Raw genomic sequence first — 24,142 nt, forward strand, 5'->3', positions numbered from 1 at the left:
AGGAGCTAACACATACACACTGACATCTCTGCACATGGTGGACATTCACAGCTGCATCGCTGGGGCTGCTTATGGTTATTAACACTTGCTCCAGTAGAAGGCTCAGAAAAGGTTTCCCCAGCCCAGGAAGGGATCACTGTGGGACAGGTACAGGATTCACTGAAGAAGTTCTCACATGAGGAGGTGCAGAAAGAAATTGCTGTTCCCCCCCCCCAGACTGTGGGTGCATGCTAACCTCCAGCTAACTCGTGGTTAACCCTTGAGACACAGCAACTGTTGAAGCCAGGGAAGCCTGTGGAGGGATGTTTTGGGGGATCCCTGCTTCTTCCTGGGGGCAGGCTTGCTAGGCACGGGGTGATGGGAGGGTGATTGCAGCTCTGGGGAACCTCCAGGAAACCCAGTGTGTAACTAGAAGGGACAATGTGCACGTTACTGAGGACAGCCCAGGTGACTAGAGTGGCTTTCCAGGGGCACTGGTATCACACCAGTGTGTGAGCCAAGCCTGGCTGAGGCTGCGTGTCCCAGCAGCTCCCCTGTGCTATTAGAAAAAGCAACCTCCACGTGCCCATATCAAGGCAGTACAGGCAGGTGCAACTGTTCATCACAAGCATCCATAAACTGCATCTCAAACCTGTCTGAAAACAGCTATCTAGGCAGCTCCATGGCTGGGCAGAAAATACCTTAGACTATAACATGAACCCCCCAAGCAGGAGGCAAATGCTCCATGCAGAAAGCAAAGGCTGGGTGTTTTCTGCACGGGCATCCATGGAAGCATGCAGTGACCAGGCAGCAGACCTCTGGGGATGTAGTAGACAGACAAACTGCTGCTTGTCCCTGGATTACTGAGCTTCAAACCCTCACCCAAGCAGCTGAGCATGTGCTACTCCAGGAACCCACAAAAATGTCCTGTGGTAGGGAGGTGGTGATGTGGGAACATCACACTGATGTCAGGCTGCTGTCCTGGTCACCCTGCATGCAGCTGGCATCCATAATAGGCACCAGGGGCTACATGGCACAGAGGTACTGACACAAAACTATTTGCTGGTACTTCTCATCCCCTTTTCCAGAAGCCAGAGTTGCCTCGTTTCAGTTGCCACCTTGCAAAGCTAACGATCTTCTTGCTGACACAGCAAAGCAAGTGTGTGTTTGCACCACGTATGGACAGAGGCTACCACATTTATGGGACTCCCATGCCCTGAGGTGTCCACATCTAGAGCTAAAATTGCTCCTTCAGGAAGATCTTAGCTTCTTGCCCCTCACATCAGCCCTGACACAAAACCTAAACAGAGTAACTCACCGAGACTGCCTTGGAGCAGTGGTTCTTGAACAGCAAGCTTCCATGCACCTACTCAGCTAGGAAGGTGCTGCCTGGTTAAACAGTAACAGTTATCCACATAGTCAGTGGATCCATGTGTAAATGAAGGGGAAACTGGGCATTTATCACATATTTATTAAAAAGTTCCTAATCTATTCCCCAATCTCCCTGGTCCAGTGGGGTGGTTCACCTCAGAGGGCCGTTGCTCAGCCTGGCAGCTTGAGTAAAACATCTGAATTGCCTCGTGTGTCAAGAGCAGTGGTAGAGGTACAGGGCTTCTGCGACAGGCTGGACTATAAAAGCCCTTAACCCGGTTCCAGTCCCTCAGCCCTAGCTCTGTGGCAGCTTTTCAGCCTCTTGCTCACCCTAAACAAGATTTCATTTCAGAAATCCAGTGCATATGGTCACTATGGGTCAAACAAAGATCTGAAAGGATCTACTACGTCCTTTCCAACTCTGGAGCTTTTCATCCAGGTTATGATTAAAACCTTGAGGAACAAGAAGCATTTTTTTCAGGAGGAAGAAAAGCCAAATTTCTTCAAGAAAAAAAAAAAAAAAAGACGTTGCTAAGGATGCTTGTACACAGCTGTAAAGCACCCTGCATGATATTCCATAGATAACACCTTCTAAATAGTAAGCCAGAATTACTGTGCTGGGGTTTTGTGAGGGGTTATGACACAGATTAAGTAACCTTGATCAAAGAGCTCAAAAAAAAAAAAAACATTCAGCAAATTAATTAGTAATTTTGCCACAGATGGAAATACACTCCAGGAGAGGCAATCTGTCACTCCATATGCACCAGTGAAATCAGTGTTATCAGCTCACCCAGGCTGGGACAGGGGCATTTCTGCAAGTCCTTGGGTGGGAGCCATCCGGTGAGGTCTGGGTAAGCTGATGAGCACTCAGATCAGCAAGGTGGAAAATATTTTGCTTGCAGTCTTCTTGAGCATGCAAGTATTACCTGGGGAAACAAGAAATAAACATCAAGGCTATTTATCACTATCAATATCACTCCCTTGGACGTGCTGTCCTCTGAGCACAGAGAAGGGCTGCATGCCAGAGTGGCCCGTGATTGCTAAGGGGCGTCTGGATCATTTCCAGCAGGTGTCCAAAAGGGAAAGGGAGGGCCAGGTCACACTGTCCTAACTTGGGCTGAGCTAACAGAGCCACAGGAGACCCTTCCAGTGGTGGAGAGACAGCAGGAAGCCCTGACCTGGCTGCCCTCAGCACCCTTTGGGCCGTGAGCTGGGACCCAGCCGCACACCGGCCCACCAAACTGGCCACATGCAGCTGGTACTGGGAGCTGCCATGGGACCAGGACAGGCAGGAGCATCCCCACAGCACACAGCAGGGCACATGAACCTTCATCCCCAGCAAGAGCTGCAGGGTCCAGCCCTATGTGACAGCACATGGGAAATGATGATTTTACTGTTCAAGCATCGGCTTAAGAATCAGAGGATTTCCCAGCACAGCTCTTCTCACCCTGGGAATGGGTCACCAACTGCCTCCCTGGCTGGGCTTCAACAGCGTGGAGATGGCACCTGAAAAACATCAGTGTAGGCATCACCAGGAAGATTTTGAGGTATCTTTGTGTCTCTCTCTCTTTTAAATGAATTCCTCCCTATGACCCTATACCACATTCCTGCATAAACGTGGCATATCCCTAAGACACAGATTCTCAGAGTACTGGTGGAAGGTGATTTTTGCACTGTGTACGTTGCCTCTGTGGTGTACAGTCGATATTTTGTGTTGGTGTTTGTACCTTTTTATAAAGACACATGTTATGCAACTCTACTTAGTTAACTCACGCTGTTTAATGGGGACGCTTCTGAAGAAATAAGCTGAACGATGATGGGGTGTGTTGCTCTTTTCCACAAGGAACTGAAAATGCTCCGAGGATACAAACAAACAGGCAACAGCCAAATAAACTGATTGAACATAAAAATCAGTGAGGTCTGACAGCAGCTCCTTTGTTAGCACTATGTTAACTTACCCACGAGCTCTCTCCATCATCCGCGCCCAGTGCTGCAGCCACTTCTTATCCTCACACTCCATCAGAATTTCCTGAAAGTTCAAGGGCACAGAAATTGTGGAACCAGGCATTGTGCACTGAAACTTCCACATGTGAGATTTCCAACTGGCTGCAGGTGCCCACCTGCCTGGCATGGTGAGACCCACAAAGCCAAGGAAACACGCTGCCCTTGGATTTCTACTTAGAACTCAGTTCTGACCTGAAAGGTTATCCTCACACTAGTGAGCTCACTTCATTATTTTCAAACATCTTTAAAGTGTTTTAGCAGCAACTAAATACCACAGATTAAATAGATAAAAAGAGAAGATGCTTCATATGTGCAGACCTCACAAACCATGTGTCCCCAAGAGCCAGGACTAAAACCGAACGCAGCAAAGCAGATGAAAAGGACTTTGCTGCCTCACTAGAGATACCCTTAACTGCAGGGATGCCAACTCCCCACTCAGAACAAGGCAGAGTTGGTGCTTGGATGCATCCCTCTGATACCAGCTATGCTGGGGTTGCCACACTGGGAGTTACATGGCATTCAGACCCACCTCACCCTGCGGCACTGATGTGGGCAGTCAGCTCATCCTCAGGGATGAGGGCTCATTGGCTGAACCTGTTCTTCAGGTTGGGTTTCCGAAAGGTCTTCCCACCTTGTTGCCAGTATAACAATAGTTTGCTTATTGTCCTACTATCGTGGGTCCTGTGCTCCATTTCCTGGCACAAACCACACAAAGGGAAACATCTTTGCTGGAAAGCCTGCCTGAATACAAGCCTGCATGCACACCAGGCTGTGAACAGGCTCAGGGACAGGCTTCTGCCAACCTGTCATCCCTCAGCCTTCCTTCAGGAGACCCGACCCCGCTAGCTGAACAGCAAACAGCACTGGCATAGAATCCAAGGGACGGGCATGAATCTGTGCCAGTGGAGGTTTAGGTTGGATGCTAGGAAGAGGTTCTTCACTGAGAGGGTGGTCAGGCACCGCAACAGGCTCCCCAGGGAAGCAATCACAGCACACAGCTTGGCTGAGTTCAAGAAGTGGGATCCTTATGGGTCCCTTCCAGCTCAGGAGATTTTATGAGCCTAAGGCTGAGCGGTTCTGACTCCAGCAGAAGAAAACAGCGGAGCAACCAGAGAAAGCCCATGGATAACCTCAGAAAGATGCTACTGCTGCTGGTAATCCCGAGTCACCATAGGTCATGATGCTGTGCAATACAGACTGAGATACCAAACAGCAAGTCCATAAGACACCTTGTTGCTCTGGGAGGGTGATGGAGCCATGCAGCACCTTTAATCTGCCAGGCACATCCCTAATGCAACACCCAGTGCCCATGAGCACACTCGTTGTCAGCTGTTCTGATTTATTGTTGCTCCCCATGGCTGCTGGGCTTGGGTCATATAAGGTGAAGTTTAAAATTATAGTTACGCAAAACTACACCTGATTTCCCATCCTTTGTTTAACTTTCCCTGGTAAAGCAATTCTGCGGGCCTGGTGAATCCCACTCGTTTCACCCCCTTCCCTAACAAAGCGACTTCCAGTGAGAGAAGTGGGTCTGCAGCAGCAGCACTGATGAAATGGGCAGGAGGGGGCTCCTCTCCTGTCAGGATTGTACTCCTGTAGCTGGGGGGATTCGACTTGTCAGCCCCTGCCCACCAGGCACCAGGACAGAGTACAGCAGGGACAAAGTCAGGACGGTCAGAGATGAAGGCAGCACAGGCAATGAAAGCAGCACACACCCCATGGCAGCCTCCCTCTGCCCCCAGCACAGCACAGCCTGCCGGGCACATCCCGGGGCTCCTGCCTTGCACCCCAAACTGCAGGGAGGGCTGAGGGCAGTGCCATAACCATGCCGGGAAAACCCTGAGCAAGTAAACTCCACAGGCTGTGAGTAGCGAGAGCCCGAGGGGTGCTACCCTCCATCCAGAGCAAGATACACAGTACTGGGACGGAGACAGGGTGCTGCTGGGGTGGCACAGCTGAGAGGGCAGCCTCCAACACGCAACTAACCTAAAGTCAGACCAGAAAAACGACGTCGCTTGTTAAACCGCAGCGGCGGCTCCAGCCCCCCCGGCACTGGGAGCTGCGGGATGTTGCGCCTGGCAGGCGCAGAGGCCGCTGTCGGCAGAGGTCGGCGGTGTCGCGCCATCGCGCACACGCAGAAACACCCAGGGCCGAGTCCAGCTCCCTTGGTCCCGGGGACAAGGTCCCTGCGGCGGGGACGCCGGGAGCACGGCCCAGGGAGGTAGGCAGCAGCCAGACGGCTCCCCAAAAGACGCCTGGGACGAGGTACGTGGTGGGGGGGGTTGTGTTTGCACGTAGCGGACAGACACACACAGATTTGTCTCACGGAAGAGGGAGCTGGCGGCTGAGCCATCCGGTGCTGCGGCGCTTCCTGGGACGGCTCAAGGGCAGGTCTGGATTACTCCAGAGCGCGCTGCTATTAGGCTTTTATCCCCTCCAAAACAGTGAGACACCCTGAAATAAAGGTGCGAGTATCAGATAAACAAGACTGAAGACCTATCTGCAAGAGTTTCTGGAGTTTACGTTTCCTACACTATTAAAAACAGCTCAGAAAGTCAGCCCCTCTTCAAGGGAAAAAAACTGCTTTGTTTTTCCACGTAACAGGCTTCCTTTTAAACTATTACCCTGCAACAACACGGGGATGGCAAGGTTAGGAGTTAATGTAAAGCCGAGCCCGGTGGGAAGCGGGACGGAGGCAGCAGGAGCAGAGCTGCCAGCGCAGATCCGGGAGCACCCCAGCCAGCACCCCTGGGCTAGGGAGCAGCACCCAGCGTGGGGGGAACGGGCCAGGGCCAGAAACTCCCTTAAACGTTAACATTAATTAAACATTCATATCTGGGATATTCCAACTTCACAAGAAAATACTGGGGGGCAGCCTGGCGAAAGGAAAAGATTTGGCGTTTAGAGCAGTATCAAACCCCCCGCATTTTGAGCCCTTTAAAGCACCCTGGATTTTCTCTGTCCTTATTGCACTGAGGATGAGGCAGTGCCCAACATTCATGCAACCCCTGTTTGTTTGTTTTTTGTAAACTAACATGGAAACGTGCCACTTCATGTACAAAGTGCACTCCTACAGCGGCTGTGCTGAGCGCAGCGCCCTGCAATAGCTGCAGCACTTTGGGAGCCATGCCCCAGGCTGCCTGCGCAGGTACATCTTGGCCAACCTACTGAAACCAACTGTTCCCCGCTGCACCCAGCACCTTTATCTGCCACCCACTGAAGGGGTGCTGGCACCTAACGAGCCCCATCCCTTCCCAGAGCAGCTCAGCCTCCAGCATGGCTCTGCTAGGGACCGGCAAGTACTCGCAGGGCTCGATCCTCGGCAGCGTGAATCCTGACCTCGCCAGCGAGAGGCAAACGGCCTCCTTCAGCGTGGAGAAGCTCACGGCCTGGCTGGATGGCGGCATCGAGTGCACTCGGATGCGGAGGGCGGTGGGTGAGTGAGCCTGACGAGGTTGCTGGCTGTGGGCCGGTATGGAGCGTGGCTACGTCCCTGTTGCTTCTGCTCCTCCTTTGCATGGTGGGTTCGTGCCCCCGGGTATTTGTTTATCACCCACCTGTTAAAAAAGTGGGTGAGTGGGGTTGGAGCCCCTGCTTGCGTAAATCAATACCGCTCCCCCGCAGGCACTCCTGCTGACTGAAGCTTCTCCCCTTCCCTGCTCCCATCCCCTCCATCTCTGGGGAGACTGGTTAAACTGGAATATAAGGACTGAGGGTGATGCAGATGGACATCTCTGTGCGAGGGGGATGCGTGCAGGGGCCAGGGTGATGCACACCCTGTGTGAACCACAGCCAGGGACCCTCCTCGGCACATGGAGCTCATCCAGGTGGGGAATTCCTTGTGTGGGCTGGCTGGGGCAGGCTGAGCTGCTCCCATTTGCAATGGGTGTGGTGAAAAAAAATCACCATGTGAGAGAAGAGACAGATTTTAAAAGAAAAAAAGCAAGCTCTTCTGTCTCTGTAACCGTCCCCATGCGACACCCGTACCAAATAAAAAGGCCTCTGGGATCACACACTTCACAGTGCGACTGAGTTCAGTAGAACCTTAACTGTGCTGGACTCAAAGGTTTCCAGGCAAAAAGGGAGCAGCAGGAGCACGCAGGCTGACACAGAAGGAGCAAACGCAAGAGTCAGTTTGCAGTGCCACAAAGGGACAGTAAAGTCCCGAGCCAAGTGCTGGTGCTGACTGAGGTTCACACCAGCAGCTCCAGCTATTAACAATCCCCTGGTTAACCCTGGGCAATATGGGGCGAACTGTGGCTCTTGCAGCCATCACCTCTGACACCTGGCCACGGGACAGTGCCTTACCCAGCAGGTTCCCCATTCCCAGCTCACAGGCCCCTCTCCCAGGCCCACTCACTTCCCCTCCTCCTTCCCCAAACACATCGCTTCCCAGAGTTAGGCAGTCAGGCTAAAGAGTCATGGCATCGGCACGCGTGACACCAGTCCTGCCCACACCGCCAGAGCGGGGCTGGAGGCACCGCCTGCACCCCCAGCCCCCGAGAGCCAACTGCTCTGTGTGTTGCTTTGCAGTCGAAGCCATCGAGAGCGACCCCGTGTTTAGCAGAGAAAACCAGTACTTCCAGAGCCAGAACGAGCGGTACGAGGCAGCAGTCAGGAAGGCCGTTCATCTCCAGAAAAAGATGCATGAAATGGGATGGACGGAGAACGGGCCTGAATTTAAGCACATTATCAGGTGATTTTTTTAATTTATTTTTTTTTTTAAACCTACAACTAATCTGGTGTTCAGATCTCTGTGTGACAACAAGAATCAGCTTCAACAATGGCTGGGAAAGGCCAACAGCTGTCAGGGAGGGTTTGGATACAAATGTGCTAGAGGTTTCTACTCAAGCAGCATGCTCAGGAAGAGGGAAAATGATGGTAGAGGACAGGGAACCTCTCAAAGAGCAGCACATGGGTACAGGGTGATAGATCAGAGCAGTGCACATCCCCAGCATTCCACTTCAGCAAGCACCTTACTCGTGCTACAGCTCTCACACTACCCCTTGGCTGTTTTTAAATGCGTAACCAGGGTTAAAAGGGGTGCTGTTTCTGCTGTGTTACTGATTTCCAGATAAACTAATTAAAAGTTACACTTTATCTGTGTAGAAAACCCATGGCAGGGAGGAGGGGGACACCAACAAAAGAAGAAAACCTTAGTTTGTAGGTAAATGAAATATTTTTCACAATCCTTTCCTTGATAAAAATCTCTTTAACACTTTGCATGGGGTTAAGCTCCACATTTTTTCACTGTAATTGCTGGCCCCTCTTTCTTTCCCCCTTTGCTAAATAAAAGCAGCAGCAGCAAACTGCTCGGTGCACGCTGTTAGCTCGGGGGGGTTACATGCCCAGTAAAAAGTGTATGTTCAGAAGCATCATCCCAAAGGGCAATGCCTGCACCTCACACATCACTGCTGCCACACAAAGACACTTTCCAGTATTTAATCATATGAAGGATTATAATTCTTTATGCTAAGCTCTTCGCTGCCTACTGCGAGCAGGACTGATAAAAAGGGGAACTCTTCCATCAAAAGCTGTTGGGCCTGATCATTATATTCCCAGTAACAAGCAGCTCTCCTCCCTCAGAAGAAAAAAAAATAAAGAAAGAAAAAAAAGAAATCCCAGCAGATTTTAAAAACCTGGACAAAACTGCACAGCCTCCCCCAGCCAGGCTGGCTTTTATCAGCCCCCCTGATGCTGCAGGCTCTGCAGGACCAGAGCTGCACTGCCAGGGCTGCTGGATTAGGAGCAGAGCCTGGCAGGACACCTCTTTTCTTGTGAAAACACCAGGTGAGGAGCAGGCTCTTACTGTGCAGCTCCCGGTGCCAGGCACGGTGAAGCGCTCATGCACATTTGTAAGCCAGCTTTCTTTAAAAGTAACGTTATTTCTGGATGGGCTGCCAAGGGGTTCATTAAGTCTCTTCTCTGTTAATCAAAGTAATTGCCCTTTAACGTCTTTGTTCATATTATCCTCCCCCCCACCACTTCTGCAGCACGGCTGATTCTCTCGCAGGGCCAGTATAAAAGAAAGGGCAGAGTCATCTGTTAAAAATAAAAGGTATCTCTCTGGAATGAGATGCTCACTAGAGCCCTGCAGTAAAGCAACGTGCTAACAGCCACACAAAGCTACCAAGACCAGCACCGCCACTTATTTTTAGGTGTACTTACGTCTATGAGGTGATTCAACCATGTTCTGAGGAACCCCAGGAAGAGGGCCTGTATTCCTCCTGTTTCCTTAGGATTTCTTGCACACACACACAAACCCCCCAACCTTAAACCAAATGAGTTTCTGATTTGAACCATGGTGCTTACTGTACCCAAGTTCCCATACACAGCATCTGGAACAGTTGCTTTTAGGATGTCCACAGCTCTGGCAGCACCAAAGGACCTGACCAGACAATAAATCAGAAGTTACTGCTTATCTTTTCCACAAGAACAAAATAAAACTCAAGTCAGGCCAAATCTCCATGAACCCTGGTGTGGTTCACTGGCAGCAAATACCAGGGAGCAGTACAGCAACAAACCCAACACATTGAGGCATTTTCTCCAGAACAGGGAGGGGACAGTTCGGGAAATCCAGGTCTCAGATGCCTGCATACACAATTCAGCCCAGGCAGTGCATTGCCAGGATCTGGGCATGTTAGGGTAGGGTGGTGGGGTTTTTAACTCAGCCTTAAATCATGGGCATAGGGACTTAAATCATGGCATAGGGAAAAAAAATCTTGCAAAGTAAAACAAAGATACAAAGGGCTCACAAGCTAGCGGAGCCACAGGAGCTTTTGGAGCTGAGCTGTGTATTTAGCTCAGCATCTGCTACTCAGACAGTTCTTCCAAGAGCAAGTGAAATAATGAGCAAACAACACTTAAGCAAACTGCGTTATGAAAGAAGGAACAAAGCCAGCCCAGAAAAGCACCTCTTCTGCAATACTGTGCTGATGCTGGACATTGGGTAAGGTAGAACAATGTAGAAATCAAAAGGCAGCAGGTAGTACTGGCTGGTGACTGCTGCAGCATCACTGCCTCATTCATCGCATCCCTGGAACTTCCTCCGTGTGAAAACACCCCGTGTGCCTTCTCCGCAGGGCTGTAGCGGGAGACATCGCGTTTCTCCTTCACCGCGTCTTCATGAGAAGTATTTCAGTGCTGGGCTCTGACAAACAGATCGCCACGTGGATTCCTCTTGCCACCCAGTATCAGCTTATTGGAAGTTATGCCCAGACAGAGCTGGGGCACGGTAAGGCTGCACTGAAAACACAGCATCTCCGCAGGACAAAAGGCCCTGGCCCACGTTCTCTCAGGGGAATTGGAGTTCCAGCTGCCCGTGTGTTACTGCAGCAGGCGTGGCTGGGGGCGGAAATGTCACCTGCATGTTAGGGGTTGATGTCCTCGGTGTTCCTCTGCAAGCTGCAGATGCATTGCCTTTGGCTTTGCCAATGTGGAAGAAATAACAGGGGTGAAAGCTGGTGGTTAGATACCAGGCCATCGCCATCGGCGGAGGGGATCAGCCAGGCAGCTTGCCCAAGTCGATGGCTGTCACCACGACCCAGGCAGCTTGCCAGACTACCACATAGCTCAAGAGATCTTTGCAGGCAATGGTGTGGGGTCACCATCCCGTGGTTACCATCAAGAGGGTAATCCACAAAACCCTGGCAATACCCACACCGACCTCACGGGATCCTCTGCTCTCTCCACCCTTGTGATCCACCAGGAGATTTTATCTTTTTTTGTTTTTTAAGGAACTTACCTTCAGGGTTTGGAAACAACAGCAGTCTTTGATATCACTACGCAGGAGTTTATACTGAACACACCGAAGATCTCTGCCATGAAGTGGTGGCCCGGAGACAGTAAGTACCACAGAGAGTATTTTGGGTTTCCTCATTTGCCTCCATCAGTTACTCGGTGTGCTCTGCTCAAGCTCTGTGCTTGAGGGCCCAAGCAGAGGACTTCAGTAAGAGAAGCACACACCGAGAGGCAAGTAAGATGCCAAAGGGTTTTGTACAAGTTCAAAGGCCAGAAGTGAGCCACCATCATCTATCAAAAGCCCTCGGCTGGCAGGGCTGGGGAGCTTCGCTCAGGGAAACTTCTGCCTCTGCAGGAACCAATCTTCTCTTCTTTGTAATTAGTACTCAGACGACCAAAAACTGCAGGGAAGTCATCAGCATAAAGGATTCAAGTGTGAATTTCACAGCTCCCTTCAGGAATGTCTTTCACAGAAAATAGCTGGAGTTACTCTCCCAGCCACTTCCCACTCCCTCAGCATTGCATGAACTTTAACTACTTAGTTAAAACTGTTCATCCAAGCCTGACAGGCAGCAACAGAGGCAGAAGGATGACAACTTCTGAGAGCCAAGAGCAGGCTTAGAGCAGAGATTTAGGCAATCTCCAGCTTCCAGCAGCTCTGGATCACACCTACGCTGACCCATGTTAGCGAGACCTAACACACACTTAGCACTGAGCGCTGGTAACTGTGGAAATGTTTGTGCTGTACCTCATCTTAAGGGAATGGGGCTGTTTTTCTTCTCACAGTGGGCAGGTCAGCGACCCACACGGTGGTCTTTGCTCAGCTGTACATCCACGGGAAGTGCTACGGTGTGCATCCCTTCATCGTGCAGATACGCAGCCTTCGGGACCATTCACTCTGCCCAGGTAAATGACTCCAGACAGTGCAGTACACAGGCAGATGCTCTGCCCATTTTGCCTTTAAAGGGTATCTAAAGCATTGGGCCCAGGGATAGCGAGCACCAAGGCAGACACCCAAGGCACAGCCATTATTAACCCCAACCTTTCCACCTGAAGGAGAACTTACTGCATCGTAAGCCCCCTTCTTAACCAGAAGCCTGGCCTGCTCTGCCCACTTCTACATTAACACCTCCATTCTGACCCCAGCCAGCGCCAGTAACAGACTGATTGCCAGGAGGCATTGAAATGCCTGTTCCATCCCTCAGGCAAGATCACCCATGCTGGGGAAGAAGCAGAGCTCAAAGTGTCCTTCTTTAAGATCCCCATCCTGCTGCAAAAAGGGGAGGAAAAAAGTTAAATGGAAGTAAGCAGGCCATGTTTTCTCCCACTACAGGCATAATTGCAGGAGACATTGGTCCCAAAATGAGTTTTGAGCATGCTGACAATGGCTTCCTCATGCTGCAGAACGTGCGTGTCCCCAGGGAGAACATGCTGAACAAGTTTTGTGAGGTACGTGTGGACTCGCGTCACATCTCAGACATGCCACCCAACTCTCACTGCACAGCCAGAGAGATGACAGGGACATGCTTAAATTTAGGACAGAAATCTTCCCTCGAGGTCTCCATGAGCCTCTGCAGTTTTATCATCACAGGCAGAAGTTACCTGAATCCCAAATGTAACTGTGTCAGGAATTCCATGTTCAGAGGCTGGGGCTCACAGGGCCGCCAGAAGCCGCCGGAGTTCGTCTCTTCAGATGGATGTGTTTCACCCACCACACATAAAAATATTTCAGCTTGCATTCAATTAAGGATTTCAATGTCCATTTTATTCTGCACATAGAGATTACACAGCCATCCTAGTGTTGAAGAAGGTGGCCTGTAACATCCTCTCTCTCCCCTAAGGTTCATCCAGACGGCTCCTACGTAAGGCGGGGGTCACAGCAGATTAATTACTTCACGATGACCACCGTGCGCATTTCCCTCATCACAAGCGAAGTGGTGCTGCCTCTCATGAAAGCCTGCACCATCGCCATCCGATACTCTGTGGTTCGCCGGCAGTCCAAGCTACAGCCTGGGTAACACCACACAAATCCACAGCGCTGGGAAGGGGATCATCTTCGCCCCCCCCCACCACCACACACACACACACCAGTCTGTAGTTCTAAGTTCCATCTTATCTCACAGCACATTGCTGGTTTATTTCCTGGCCCAGAGAGGGTATTACAAACACGCTTCCCCGTTATTTACATTGAGCATCAGTCAAAGTACAAGAGAATGTTTACAGTTCTTCCTGAGACAAGTTTCAGAGTTTGAGCAGCTCAGAGGTTCACTCAGTTTTCTTACGTCTGGCCTTCCCGTGTAACCCCGTAACTCAGCAGAACCCAGGCAAAGCAGAGAAGCTGCTGAATTGTTACTTCATAGCATCCTGCTAGTGGGAGCAACATTAAAATAGCTCCCAACATCCGCAGTTCTGCTGCCCTCACTGAATGCTGTTAGCCCAGTAAGAGCCCTGTAATGTTTAGACAGACACTCTGATTTGAATGGGTTTCAAACATTTCCGCTTAAACCTCCTTTCAAAGCAAGACGATCCTAAGGAGACCAGGGCTTGGTTCAAACACAACCCAAACACAAGAGCACAGCATGCTGAGCTACTCTAATAACCACTTCCAGCGTTTGAAGTCCTAACTGTACTAACCACAGCAGAAGCTGTAAGGAACAGCTAAAAAAAGCTCAGAAAGCTTAAAATAATTCCGACTCAAATATTTCCAGAGAAACCTATTGGCACCCAGGGCCACAAAGATCCAGTTTGAAAAGCAAATGTTTTTCAGGGTTCGGTGCCACCACCCTGCCTACGCCACCTACCGACTTGCTGTCCTTGAAGGCTTCAGCCTCATCCCCTCACACAGTCCCCATCCCTGCTCTGTACCAATTGATCACACAGAGACTCTCCCACTCTGTTAGGCAGGTTCACCAACACTACAGAAAAGTCTTTGCTCTGAGTCAGGGCTGTTTTTCTATGGCTTAGCAAGCTGGGCAGGTTTGCTGCTGCTACATCAGCTCTGCTCTGTCCACATACTGCTCCCTGACAATGAAAAGCACTGGTTTTCATTAGGCAGTAGGTAAATAACAGTAGCTATGTCTGTGCCTGTGCTTCCCCTACTTCATCAACTTTCTTCCAACAGGGAAGAAGAAGCGAAAATCCTCGACTACCAGACTCAGCAAGAGAAATTGCTGCCCCAGCTGGCAGCAGCCTATGCCTTTCATTCCACCAGCGACTACCTGCAGAAGCTCTACGACAAGTGCTACAGCGAGATCCAGAAGAAGAACTTCGACATGCTGCCAGAGGTGAGCCACAGCAGGATGCCCTCCTACAGCTGGTTTGCATTTCTCATCTCTGAAAATGTTTCAGCAAACTGGACAAGACGTTCCTCTCACCGCTAGGTAACTGGAGAAAGAGGAAGCACCGAGAGATCAAATGGCTTGTCCTAGGTTCACAACCAGTCAGCAGCAGCATTTGCTTTACTGCCCCAAATTTTTGGCTTTGGGGACTATCGCAGAGTATAAAGTCCTTGAAAAGCAGGGACATTTATAAAAACCTTGCTCCAGGTAGCTGGTGGCACAAAGTGTTATTTCACAACTGCACCTACAAACACAGATGCCGATAGCCACTCCTGAGCCAGAACCAAAAATGTGACTTTTTCGACAGACCATAAGATTTTGCAATGAACACACACTCTGGACAAGGGCAGCCAAGGCCACTGGTGGTTGAGAGAAACCCAAAACTGCACAAACTGACCACAACTCATGGTCACATGAGTCCACGACCCTAAACTCGTGCCCAGCAAAAACTGAAGGCCAGGTTCAGGGCGCTAGGTGCTGCACCAGCAGGCAAAAGAGGATCTGGCAGGGATTTCACAGCCAGAAATTGGACAAAGCTAAAAAAGAAAACTTCTCTGAGAGCTGCTTTAGATCACTTTCACCATTAACTCTTTTCCTTTTCTTTTTTTTTTCCTTAAAACAGCTCCATGCCCTTTCCTCGGGCTTTAAAGCCATTGTTACTCAGTACTGCACTTCAGCAGTGGAGATCTGCCTGCGGGCATGCGGGGGACACGGTTACTCCTTGCTGAGTGGACTTCCTTCCTTGTACACAAAAATACTTGCCTCTTGTATTTATGAAGGGGAAAACACCATTTTGCTCCTGCAAACTGCCAGGTAACAATTCAGATTTGTTCATCTGAAAAGCCTGCTCTCCCGTTTACTCAGCCTCTACTACTTCTTCCCCAAAACCAGTAAAACCAGCTACTCCTTTCTCCCAGCGCCTTCTAAAAATACAACTCAGGACATAAACTATTCATGTCTTCTGTCTAACAGGCATGGAGGTGCGTGGGAATCGATTTTCTCTTCTATTTTTGGTTTGGGGGTGTACACAGGTGCTGTTCTGCATAACCTCATTTCCCTCTTTGCCCGGTAGCACAGCAGCAGCACTGCTGTTCAAGCTTTGTGGCTTGTTTTTTGAAGCAGCCTATGTGAAGCGATGTCGATTCAGAGATGTAAAGCAAGGTTGATTCAGAGAAGGCAAAGTTACTGGATTCTGAAAGCAGCTGAGTCGTGCTCCAAGAACACTGCTTTCCTCAGAGCACACAGGCTGGTGATTACCTGGAGTAGATGAAACAGAGAAAGAAACCACGCTGCTTGAACTTTGAGTAATGTGTGGTTTTACTAGGAGGAGAAAAGAGCACACTTCCCAGGGACAGGGGTGCTGCCACACAGCTCTGTGCTTGCATGCACAGACTTCTACACTCGTGACTGCCTCTTCTTCCAAGATTAATCACAAGGTCAAGAGAAATGCTCTAACATTTTACTTCCAGACCTGGTCAGTCTAGGTTAGGTCATACCAGAGGTGACAAAACCAGCGTGGGAGTGGAGAATCCTCCTTGGATGCATGTTCAGCTCCAAGAAAGGGTGTCTCACATTTGTTAACACAAGGAGACTGTGCATTGGGATCACAGAGGGTAAGACCAAACCACCATTAGACTCAGGCTGCGAAGCTGATAATGTATCTAATCACCACGCTGCTGAGATTGCTAATAGCCACAGTGAGTTTCTTCCTAAAATCTCATCACTACAGATTGCTGTAGCATTAAATATGGTGGACAGGCTACCCCTGAGACTCCTCACAGATCAGGTTATTGTGAGTAACATGCAAAACAAAAGGCCATTACTTGTTCAAGTCCACTCCAGACCACCGATGGATGGGTCACACCTCGCTGCTCCTCACCTGAGCCCGTTTTACTTCTTGCATAACCATTTGCTGCGTGTGGATCACCACCACAGCCTGCTCTGACCATTACCCTCTTCCCAGGTTCCTGATTAAGTGCTTCATGGCAGCCAGGGCTGGCCAGCCCGTTCCACCATCTGTCACTTATCTGGCTGCAGAGAAGCTGGGGAAGTGTCCAGCCAGGAACAAGTTGGATTTTCTCCATCCAGATATTTACACTGAGGCCTATCAGCACACAGCAATCAGGTCAGTATGGAGGATGGGAGACAAGGTTTGTCTCTTTGACATCAGAAATGTGCTAAGAGCTCAGCTTCTGCCTTGCTTTAAAGGGAGGTAACAGAAGTTACACAAGAATTTTCACCATCTGCTCTTGAAAGAGAAAGGGAAGACTCACACAGGCTTAACAGCCATGTCAGATGTTCAGCATGAAGCTTTCATATTCAGAACAGCAGAAGTGTTTAAGCCAAGCCACGTGCTACCTAACAGCTATATTCCATACAGCTGATTCTATACCGAGCTGATGGCACTATTGAAGCAAGTCCCAGAGCACTGAGCTGCCATCCAGTAAAACCTTTCAGCTACCAGACCCTGTGCAGCTCTATACAGAAAGCTAAAGTGTCACACCCCTGAGAAACACCACAGCAAGCACAGCCCATAGTCACATACAGGGGGTATATAAGTTCTGTCTGCAGCCTTCCAACTACACATTCATCTACTCAACACAAATAAAAATGGTATCACGAGCGGTCTCATTAGTATAATGAGCATATTTATGGCCTATATAATTGTCAACTCTGAAAATCAGATGAACAGACAGACAACCCTGCTGTCATCCCGACTGATGTGACACCAGAGCCATTCTTCTACAGCTTCTGTGTCGGAGGGAGCAGGATTGGGATGCCTGCATAGAAAAACAGAAATATAATGTAATGTCAATCCACTATTACTATCACTTTATTTCATTTTGCAAACTCCCTTACACACACACCTCCCAAGAAAAACTCAGCAGACCCACAGTAAACTACCCTGGGAGCTGAGAAGGCAGAAATCCATCAGTACCAGGGTGCTCTGGCTGCTTCTCCCAGTTTGTACTTGGATTTCACATCATCCCAGTTTGCTCATGCTGAGCGTAGATAAATTCAAATGTCAGAAATGCCACTTTGCCATACGGTCACACACGAGCCCGAGTACGGAATGAGTGCATGAAGGCTGTTACACTCACATACAATATGCTTTTCTGATTTTCCAGACTCATAAGCAGCACAGCAGCTAAACTGCAGGACCTGATGCAGTCAGGAGTCAAAAAGCACGATGCGTGGAACCAGTGCACAGTGCAGCTGGTGCAGGCTGCAGAGGTTAGTGAGATCTATCTGCTGCTTTGGTGTTTGTGATAGGATATGCAACAGACACAGCACGATTAGCCTAAAGTCTTAGTGCTCTTAATTGTTTTCTGTTAGTACCCAGGGCACCACTGGGGTAGAAAAACTGTAGTAAGAAGCAATTCCTAATGTGAAGAATTTGCCATCTGAATAGGGCAGGCAGAAAAAGACTAGAGGGACTAGAGATGGAGAAACACAAACAAACATTCATGGTTACACTGCCACTACCAGCAGAATCAGACCTCCCATCTCCTGCAACTAGAACTCACCATCTCCATGCTTACTTTTTGGTAAGAATCCAGCGTTTCTGGCTCTCAGATGTTAAGCCTCCCCAAAACCACCCCACTGAAAGCTGGTGGAGTCACAGCAAGGGTGAAACGTGCCTGGTATTTCTTATATCTGCCGCTCCCACAAGGAAAGATAACTGGAGGGAAAAGCAGTGATAAGTGCAACGTTAATTACTGCTGAAAGAAAAACCAAATCAGCAAAGTCAAATTAGTAAGAGACACAAAAACAATTCCCAGTTCATACAGATTAGGCAACCGACATGCCTTCAGCTGAAACAGGATTAAGACAGCAGCAGTCATTCCCCAAACAGGAGTTAGTACAAAGCTAGGCAGAAAAGAAAGTAAGAGGGGAGAAAAGCCCTACATTTAAATGAAAACCAACCCCTGTGATACCTCAGCATCTCCAAAAAACAAAATTAAATGCAATTCCTTTACAATTACAGGGAAGGCCCTCCTTCCTTCCTTCCACCCTCAACTGAGGGCAGGAAGACTTTGAAACAGAGCCATGGCTTATTTTAACTTCATTCAGTTTTTAATGGAAAACATCTTGCTGTGACCTCAGAGAGCCACCCCCAAACAGACATGGATTTAGCAAGCAGCCCCTGAGAGGGAAAGAGGAACGCTGCACACACCTAAGTGTGGCGATACCATCTGGGTGATTTCATAGTAGGGAACAGCCCCCTTGTAGTCAGTCAGTTAGTCCCTGATGAGTCAAATGCTTTCTCAGGGACAGCTGAGATCCTTTCAGACCCATGGGAAGCGCTGACCCGCTCATACTGGTAAGCAGCCTTATAATCCCTCAGAGCCAGAACTCCCTGCCTAAGGGAGCAGGGACTTAGATCTCAGCAGCATTTGTTGTGGTCCCCTGTCTGCTGTGCATCACCCCCTGCTTTCAATAACACAGACTTCCTGCAACGTTGTTAGCTTGAAAAAGAGCAGAAAAACAGTGTAATTGCCTCAAAAATGAAGCAGAGCTCCTATAAACAGGGACTTCTTTTTTTGTTGTTACTTTCCTATTAATGTTTACATGTAAATATATTTTCAATGGAATGAAGCTGAAGCAAAGCATTCCTATTCAAAGAGTGCCTTTAGGAAAGGCTCTGACCCACACTCCCCACACACAAACCTGAACGAGCTGTTCTGTCCTGCACCCACTCAAATGGGTGGCCGAGGTCTCTGGACCGAAGAGCAGGGAAGGCAACGTGTCAGAGAAGGAGCTAGAATCCAGCTCTCCCTGACAGGTGAGGAGGAGAACCTAGACACAGGATTAGTCATAAATAAACTGTTTCTGAAGAGCTTAACATATGCAGAGAACTGGCTGTGGAGTCGCCTTCTCTGGAGATATTCAAGAGCCATCTGGATGCCTACCTGTGGGATCTGTCCTAAGGAACCTGCTTTGGCAGTGGGGTTGGACCTGATGATCTCTCAAGGTCCCTTCCAACCCCTACGATTCTGTGATTGTTGGTGGCAGTTGTGCTGCCAGATTCTTCTGAAAACCAGATCTGGTCCACCCCAAAACTTCTTAGGTACTTCAGGGAAAGGAAGTCACCCAAACCTCTTGAGTTTCCCGTATAACTTGAAAATCTTGATAGCCTGCTGCCTTCTTGGGGCATTTCTGTATTTACTTATTCCACACCTTCCTTGGAGACTCACTCAGACAAGTGGCACAGCAGCTATGTGAGCTGACACCTGCCAGCTCTCAGCCGGGCGTCTCAGACACCGTGTACAGACTCCACACGGGTTAATTGCCTGAGCAGGCACCCAGGTTCTCAGGCAGGTCCTGCAGTCCACACCGGCCTCCACACTGCTTGGCTGTGCCAGCAGGAAGAGCTGCAGTGCAGGTGTGCCATGCTTACACCCACAGTTGGGAGGAGAACCATACCACGGGGGAGCGAACCCACACAGATACAGACACCAACAACCACCCACAGTAACATGAGCACAACCAGTCACCCCCAGGAACAGGCGGAGTCGGCCTGCTTCATTTGCTCTGGAGCCCAGCTAACATTGCTGTAACTTGGCAGTTCCACACTCTGCTGGTGTCTGAGCCAGAAACCATCAGTTTACTCTTAAAGCCACAAAAGCAAGAGGTGAGCTTGGTTGTTGTTCTGTGACAGCAGATGGTTTCAGAGCTGAAGCCCTGTAGACGCTGAGCCCAACATACCATGAGCCCAAGGTCTTCAAGAAGAGTTACACACTGTCGATGTGTAACCACAATTCACTTGCTAGGGATTAACTGAAACACATTCCGAAGTGTTCCCATCAACAAACTCTTTGGGGTATTCATCAGAAACAGAGGAAGTACTACCTTGATTTCTGAAACAGTTTTCTAATTTACAAATCCTGCAGTGTTGACTGTTCAAGCCCCCAGTTCTCTCCTCTGCTGTCAGTGTAGGACATGAATGCAAAAGGCCCGCTCAGCCAGCAAACAAAGAATACAGACCAGAGCAGTGCCAGGGAAATGAAAAGGTTTTATATTCTTTGCAAGAATGTTTGAGTCACTTGGCCTACTAAAAGTGTTTGAGGTGCATTCACTGTTGATTGCATTTGTTTTCCAGGCTCACTGCCACTACATCGCTGTGAAGAACTTCACAGAAACTGTGGAGAAACTGGAGCCCAAGGCTGGCATCCAGAAGATTATGAAACATCTTTGTGACCTCTTTGCACTACACGGGATCTTCTCGAATGCAGGAGTCTTCTTGCACGACGGATACATATCCGGAGCTCAAATGGACATGGTCACAGCATCGTACCTGGACCTCCTGCCTGTCATTCGGTGAGCTGCTCCTGCACGAGGAGATACACAGCTATTGGGTTTGTCCCTGTGACAGATACAAAACAGTGCTGCTTGTACCTATGGCAACATCTCCAAAGTCAATTCACCTCACCCGCTTTCTATTTTCATTGCCTGGCAGCACTAGGAATTGATTGAAGCATCTACACGGAGCTTGTTTTCACAGCAAAACAGACCTAAGTGTCCAGCTCCTCTGTGATCTCTAAATTAAGGTTCTGTAACATGAAATCTTAAATTATAAATCAAAATTTCCCATTTGCAGTAGAGCAAAAGGAAGGAAAAACGTAGCCAGAGCAGCACTGGCAGGAGGCAGCCACAGCAAACTGATCACAGACTGCAAGATCTGCTTGAGCCACAGCTAATGCAGCCTACTCTGTTGCCATGGCTGAGTTGCGAGTGGTACCCAAACAATCCTGCCTACAGCTAGTTCAGATGCATCTGCTCAGTGTCACTTATTAAATAACTACACAACTTCTGAGATACACTTAAGTTTTTAACCTACCGCAACACTCACCAATGTTTGAAGGTTTTTTTTTACAAAGGGTTCATCTTTACCTACTCAGTGTTGTTGGTACTGAGAGGCAAGTTACTACTGTGTGTAAAATTCTACTTAAGTCACCTAGAGAGAAAGAAGAGTACACCATAAGCACGAGCTGAACAGGACTGAGCTGAACAGCAAGAATTTTCAGAGCTGAGCACAGAATTCAGGTTAAACAATAAGCTTAACATAAGGGTTTCAAAAAGTCTAACATAAACCGTTGGTGTCTCTGGAACTCACTGTGACTTCTCTGGGTTTAACACCCACTCCATTCCCTAGATGTGGGTTACCTGGGTAATTAAAGTCAGTTATTTACAATTAGGAGAAAGGAACCCAACACCTCCCAGTCTGTAACAAACCCTCCAGCCTTTCCCAAACCCCCAAACCGCCCTTCCCCAAAAGGAACTGGTAGATGCAGATGCCAACATTTGAGCAAACCGTTCTGCATCCCCATACCTGTGTTGTGGGGCACAGATGGCACGACTCGCTATACCCAGCACAATGGGAAGGAGGAGGAGGAAAAAGAAACCTTTTTGTTGTTATTGTTCTGACAGACACAAAGAGAATAGAAGACCTTGACATCCCATGATGAGCTAACAGAAATACTTACAGGTAGATGAAGGTTGGAGATCAGCAAAGCACTTCAACCTAGCAGCAACCTTGTTCCATTCTGTAAGACTAACATGTAAGAAAAACAAAACAGAGTATGTGAACCCTAAAAACAAAAGCAAGAACTGGCAGAGTTTGCTGAGAAAACATCTGACATTAGATTGGGCCCTCAATTAGGGAATTACAGACCAACCCCAGCTGACTACAAGAGCCTGCAAATACCCATTCAACACTTGAGACTGCTCAGGGCATTGGTAGAACGTGCCTCAGAGGAACCAAAACAAGCAGGACCTTCCCCACAGCATGGGCAGGGGGAAAAACTGGCACAAGCAGTTTAGACTGAGGAACTGGACAACTGACCTTCAAGTTCACCTTTGATTTATTTTCCTGCCTTACAAAGCAATACCTACTTCAGTAATATCAGTGTCATTCATCTACTCCTTAGGAAAGATGCTGTTCCACTGGTGGATGCTTTTGACTTCACAGATAAGAGCCTGAACTCTGCGCTGGGCAGTTACGACGGGCAGGTTTACCAGCGGCTGTACGAGTGGGCTCAGAAGTCACCGACCAACAAGCAGGTATGGACTCTGGGTTACAGCCAGGCAGGAACTGTTTGCTTTTAATAAAAATAATACAGATAAGAGATTAAAAGTAAGTCTTGTAAGAGCCTTTCATTCTTAGTATCTCAGTCTGAACAACGACCTGGGATGCTCCAATTATATGGCCTATAGTCTTCGCTCACACATTTAACCTAACGACAAAGGGCAGCCCGCAGAGCGCTGGGGTTGTACCAGGAAGCTGGACTGTCATGTGCCACCAATGTGGTTTTGGTACCATTGTACCAAAGAAACCAAAAGTCTGTTTACATAGCTCACTTATGATGGAACAACACTAGATGGCTGCGAGAGCCACTGACTGCAGGGTGTTTTCCAGACTCTGCTGCTTGTACTCGGGCAATACTTTAATAATATGTTTAAACAGAAAGAGTATAAATGTTAAACAAGGCAATTTCATCCTTCATGGGTTTTAGCACTTTACTTTCACTTCTTAATTCATCCATATTGTGGAGTAATGTGAAATTCTGCACAACGTAAATAGCTATTGCTCTGTTTGAAAACTCATTTTGCCTTAAGTGAGATTTTTACTGTGGCAATCAGCAACCCTTTGAAATTCTGCAGCTGAACATAAAATTTGCCTTCAGCAAACATTCAAGTTCAAGCATATTTTTTGAAGTTAAACAGTATGCTGCCCCATGTGGGATGAGTATTGTGCACTGGTTATAAAGGACAGCACACACTATAGGGAAAGAGATCTTGCACACAGCTGAAGTAGCTGGCCAGTTTGTTTTTGTACAAGAGTCTAGCTTTCACATTTCAGAGGTTTATTCTTGAAAAGAATTATAGCCTTTTCCTTCTTAATTACAATTTATTCCCCTCCATCTTCTGTTCCTGAACAGATAAGCCCAGCCTATGAGAGGTATTTGAAGCCACTTCTTCACAACACACTATCGAAATTATGAAGACTGTGATCCAAGCCATGGCAGCACGCTTCCTCCTGTTCTTTGTGCAGCAGTACATTTATGAAACACCGGTAATGACTAATCAGAATTAATAATCAGTTGCTTACTTGAAGCAGCAACAAGTCTGACAGAAGATCGTTAGCCAGCCATTTGCATTTCTTCAGCCAAACAACGCTGAGTGGTGCCCACTGCTATGAGGCGATCTGTCAAAAATACTCTAGGGTTTCCTGGTTTCTAACTTGAAGTATCCTGACAGCATCAATCTTTGCCAGCTGGCTTTCTTCTTCTATTTCTAAATCCACTGGATGATTAAGTGAAAAGACAAGGTTGGTTGTTTTTTTTTTAAAAAAAAAACCAACAGATTCTGAGCTCCCCCTCAGCGTGTTGTGACTGTACAGTGCCTTCCAAAAAAGCCAACAACAAACAAACAACCACCCAAACAACTCACTGAAGCACCCAAGGGAGGAGAAATTATGGTCCTTAGTTTCTAGGAACAACTTGTTCTCTTAGATCAAGAAGTGTATTAGAAAGTACATCTGTCTGGACAACTAAAACACTTGCCCAGCAGTGGAGTATTCCTGGCTAATGAAGATTCAGATAAAGCTGATGCCAACTCCAGTCTGCAGAATTTACTTTCCCATTAACAGAGCTGCTCATACTGTCTTCCTATAAATCTTGGGCTCCAATAAAGCGTATTATTTGGAA

General features: G+C 48.5%; 1 protein-coding gene across 2 annotated transcripts; it reads left to right on the forward strand.

Annotated features, from left to right (window-relative positions):
• The first annotated feature begins 5,535 nt into the window (after window positions 1–5,535).
• ACOX2 (acyl-CoA oxidase 2) lies at window positions 5,536–24,142 on the forward strand. 2 transcript variants are annotated; one of them, XM_084269699.1, is made up of 15 exons: window positions 5,536–5,619; window positions 6,613–6,790; window positions 7,888–8,050; window positions 10,437–10,588; window positions 11,091–11,198; window positions 11,881–12,000; window positions 12,428–12,543; window positions 12,936–13,108; window positions 14,216–14,378; window positions 15,055–15,245; window positions 16,396–16,557; window positions 17,561–17,666; window positions 20,536–20,753; window positions 22,364–22,496; window positions 23,375–24,142. In XM_084269699.1, the coding sequence occupies exons 2-15, from the start codon at window positions 6,631–6,633 to the stop codon at window positions 23,435–23,437; spliced, it is 2,028 nt and encodes a 675-aa protein (XP_084125825.1). In that variant the 5' UTR covers window positions 5,536–5,619; window positions 6,613–6,630; the 3' UTR covers window positions 23,438–24,142. The 2 variants fall into 2 exon arrangements, with proteins under 2 accessions (XP_084125825.1, XP_084125826.1); XM_084269700.1 differs by having other exon boundaries at window positions 5,562–5,619; window positions 6,618–6,790.

The sequence above is a fragment of the Gallinula chloropus genome (genome assembly GCF_964237585.1).
Source record: "Gallinula chloropus genome assembly, chromosome: 12".
Taxonomy (NCBI): domain Eukaryota; kingdom Metazoa; phylum Chordata; class Aves; order Gruiformes; family Rallidae; genus Gallinula; species Gallinula chloropus.

Coding starts and splice junctions, on each gene's coding strand:
- ACOX2 (XM_084269699.1), top strand. CDS start 6,631: ATGGCTCTGCTAGGGACCGGCAAGTACTCGCAGGGCTCGATCCTCGGC. Junction 12,544..12,935: donor TGCTGAACAAGTTTTGTGAG/GTACGTGTGGAC, acceptor CTCTCCCCTAAG/GTTCATCCAGACGGCTCCTA. Junction 13,109..14,215: donor CAGTCCAAGCTACAGCCTGG/GTAACACCACAC, acceptor TTCTTCCAACAG/GGAAGAAGAAGCGAAAATCC.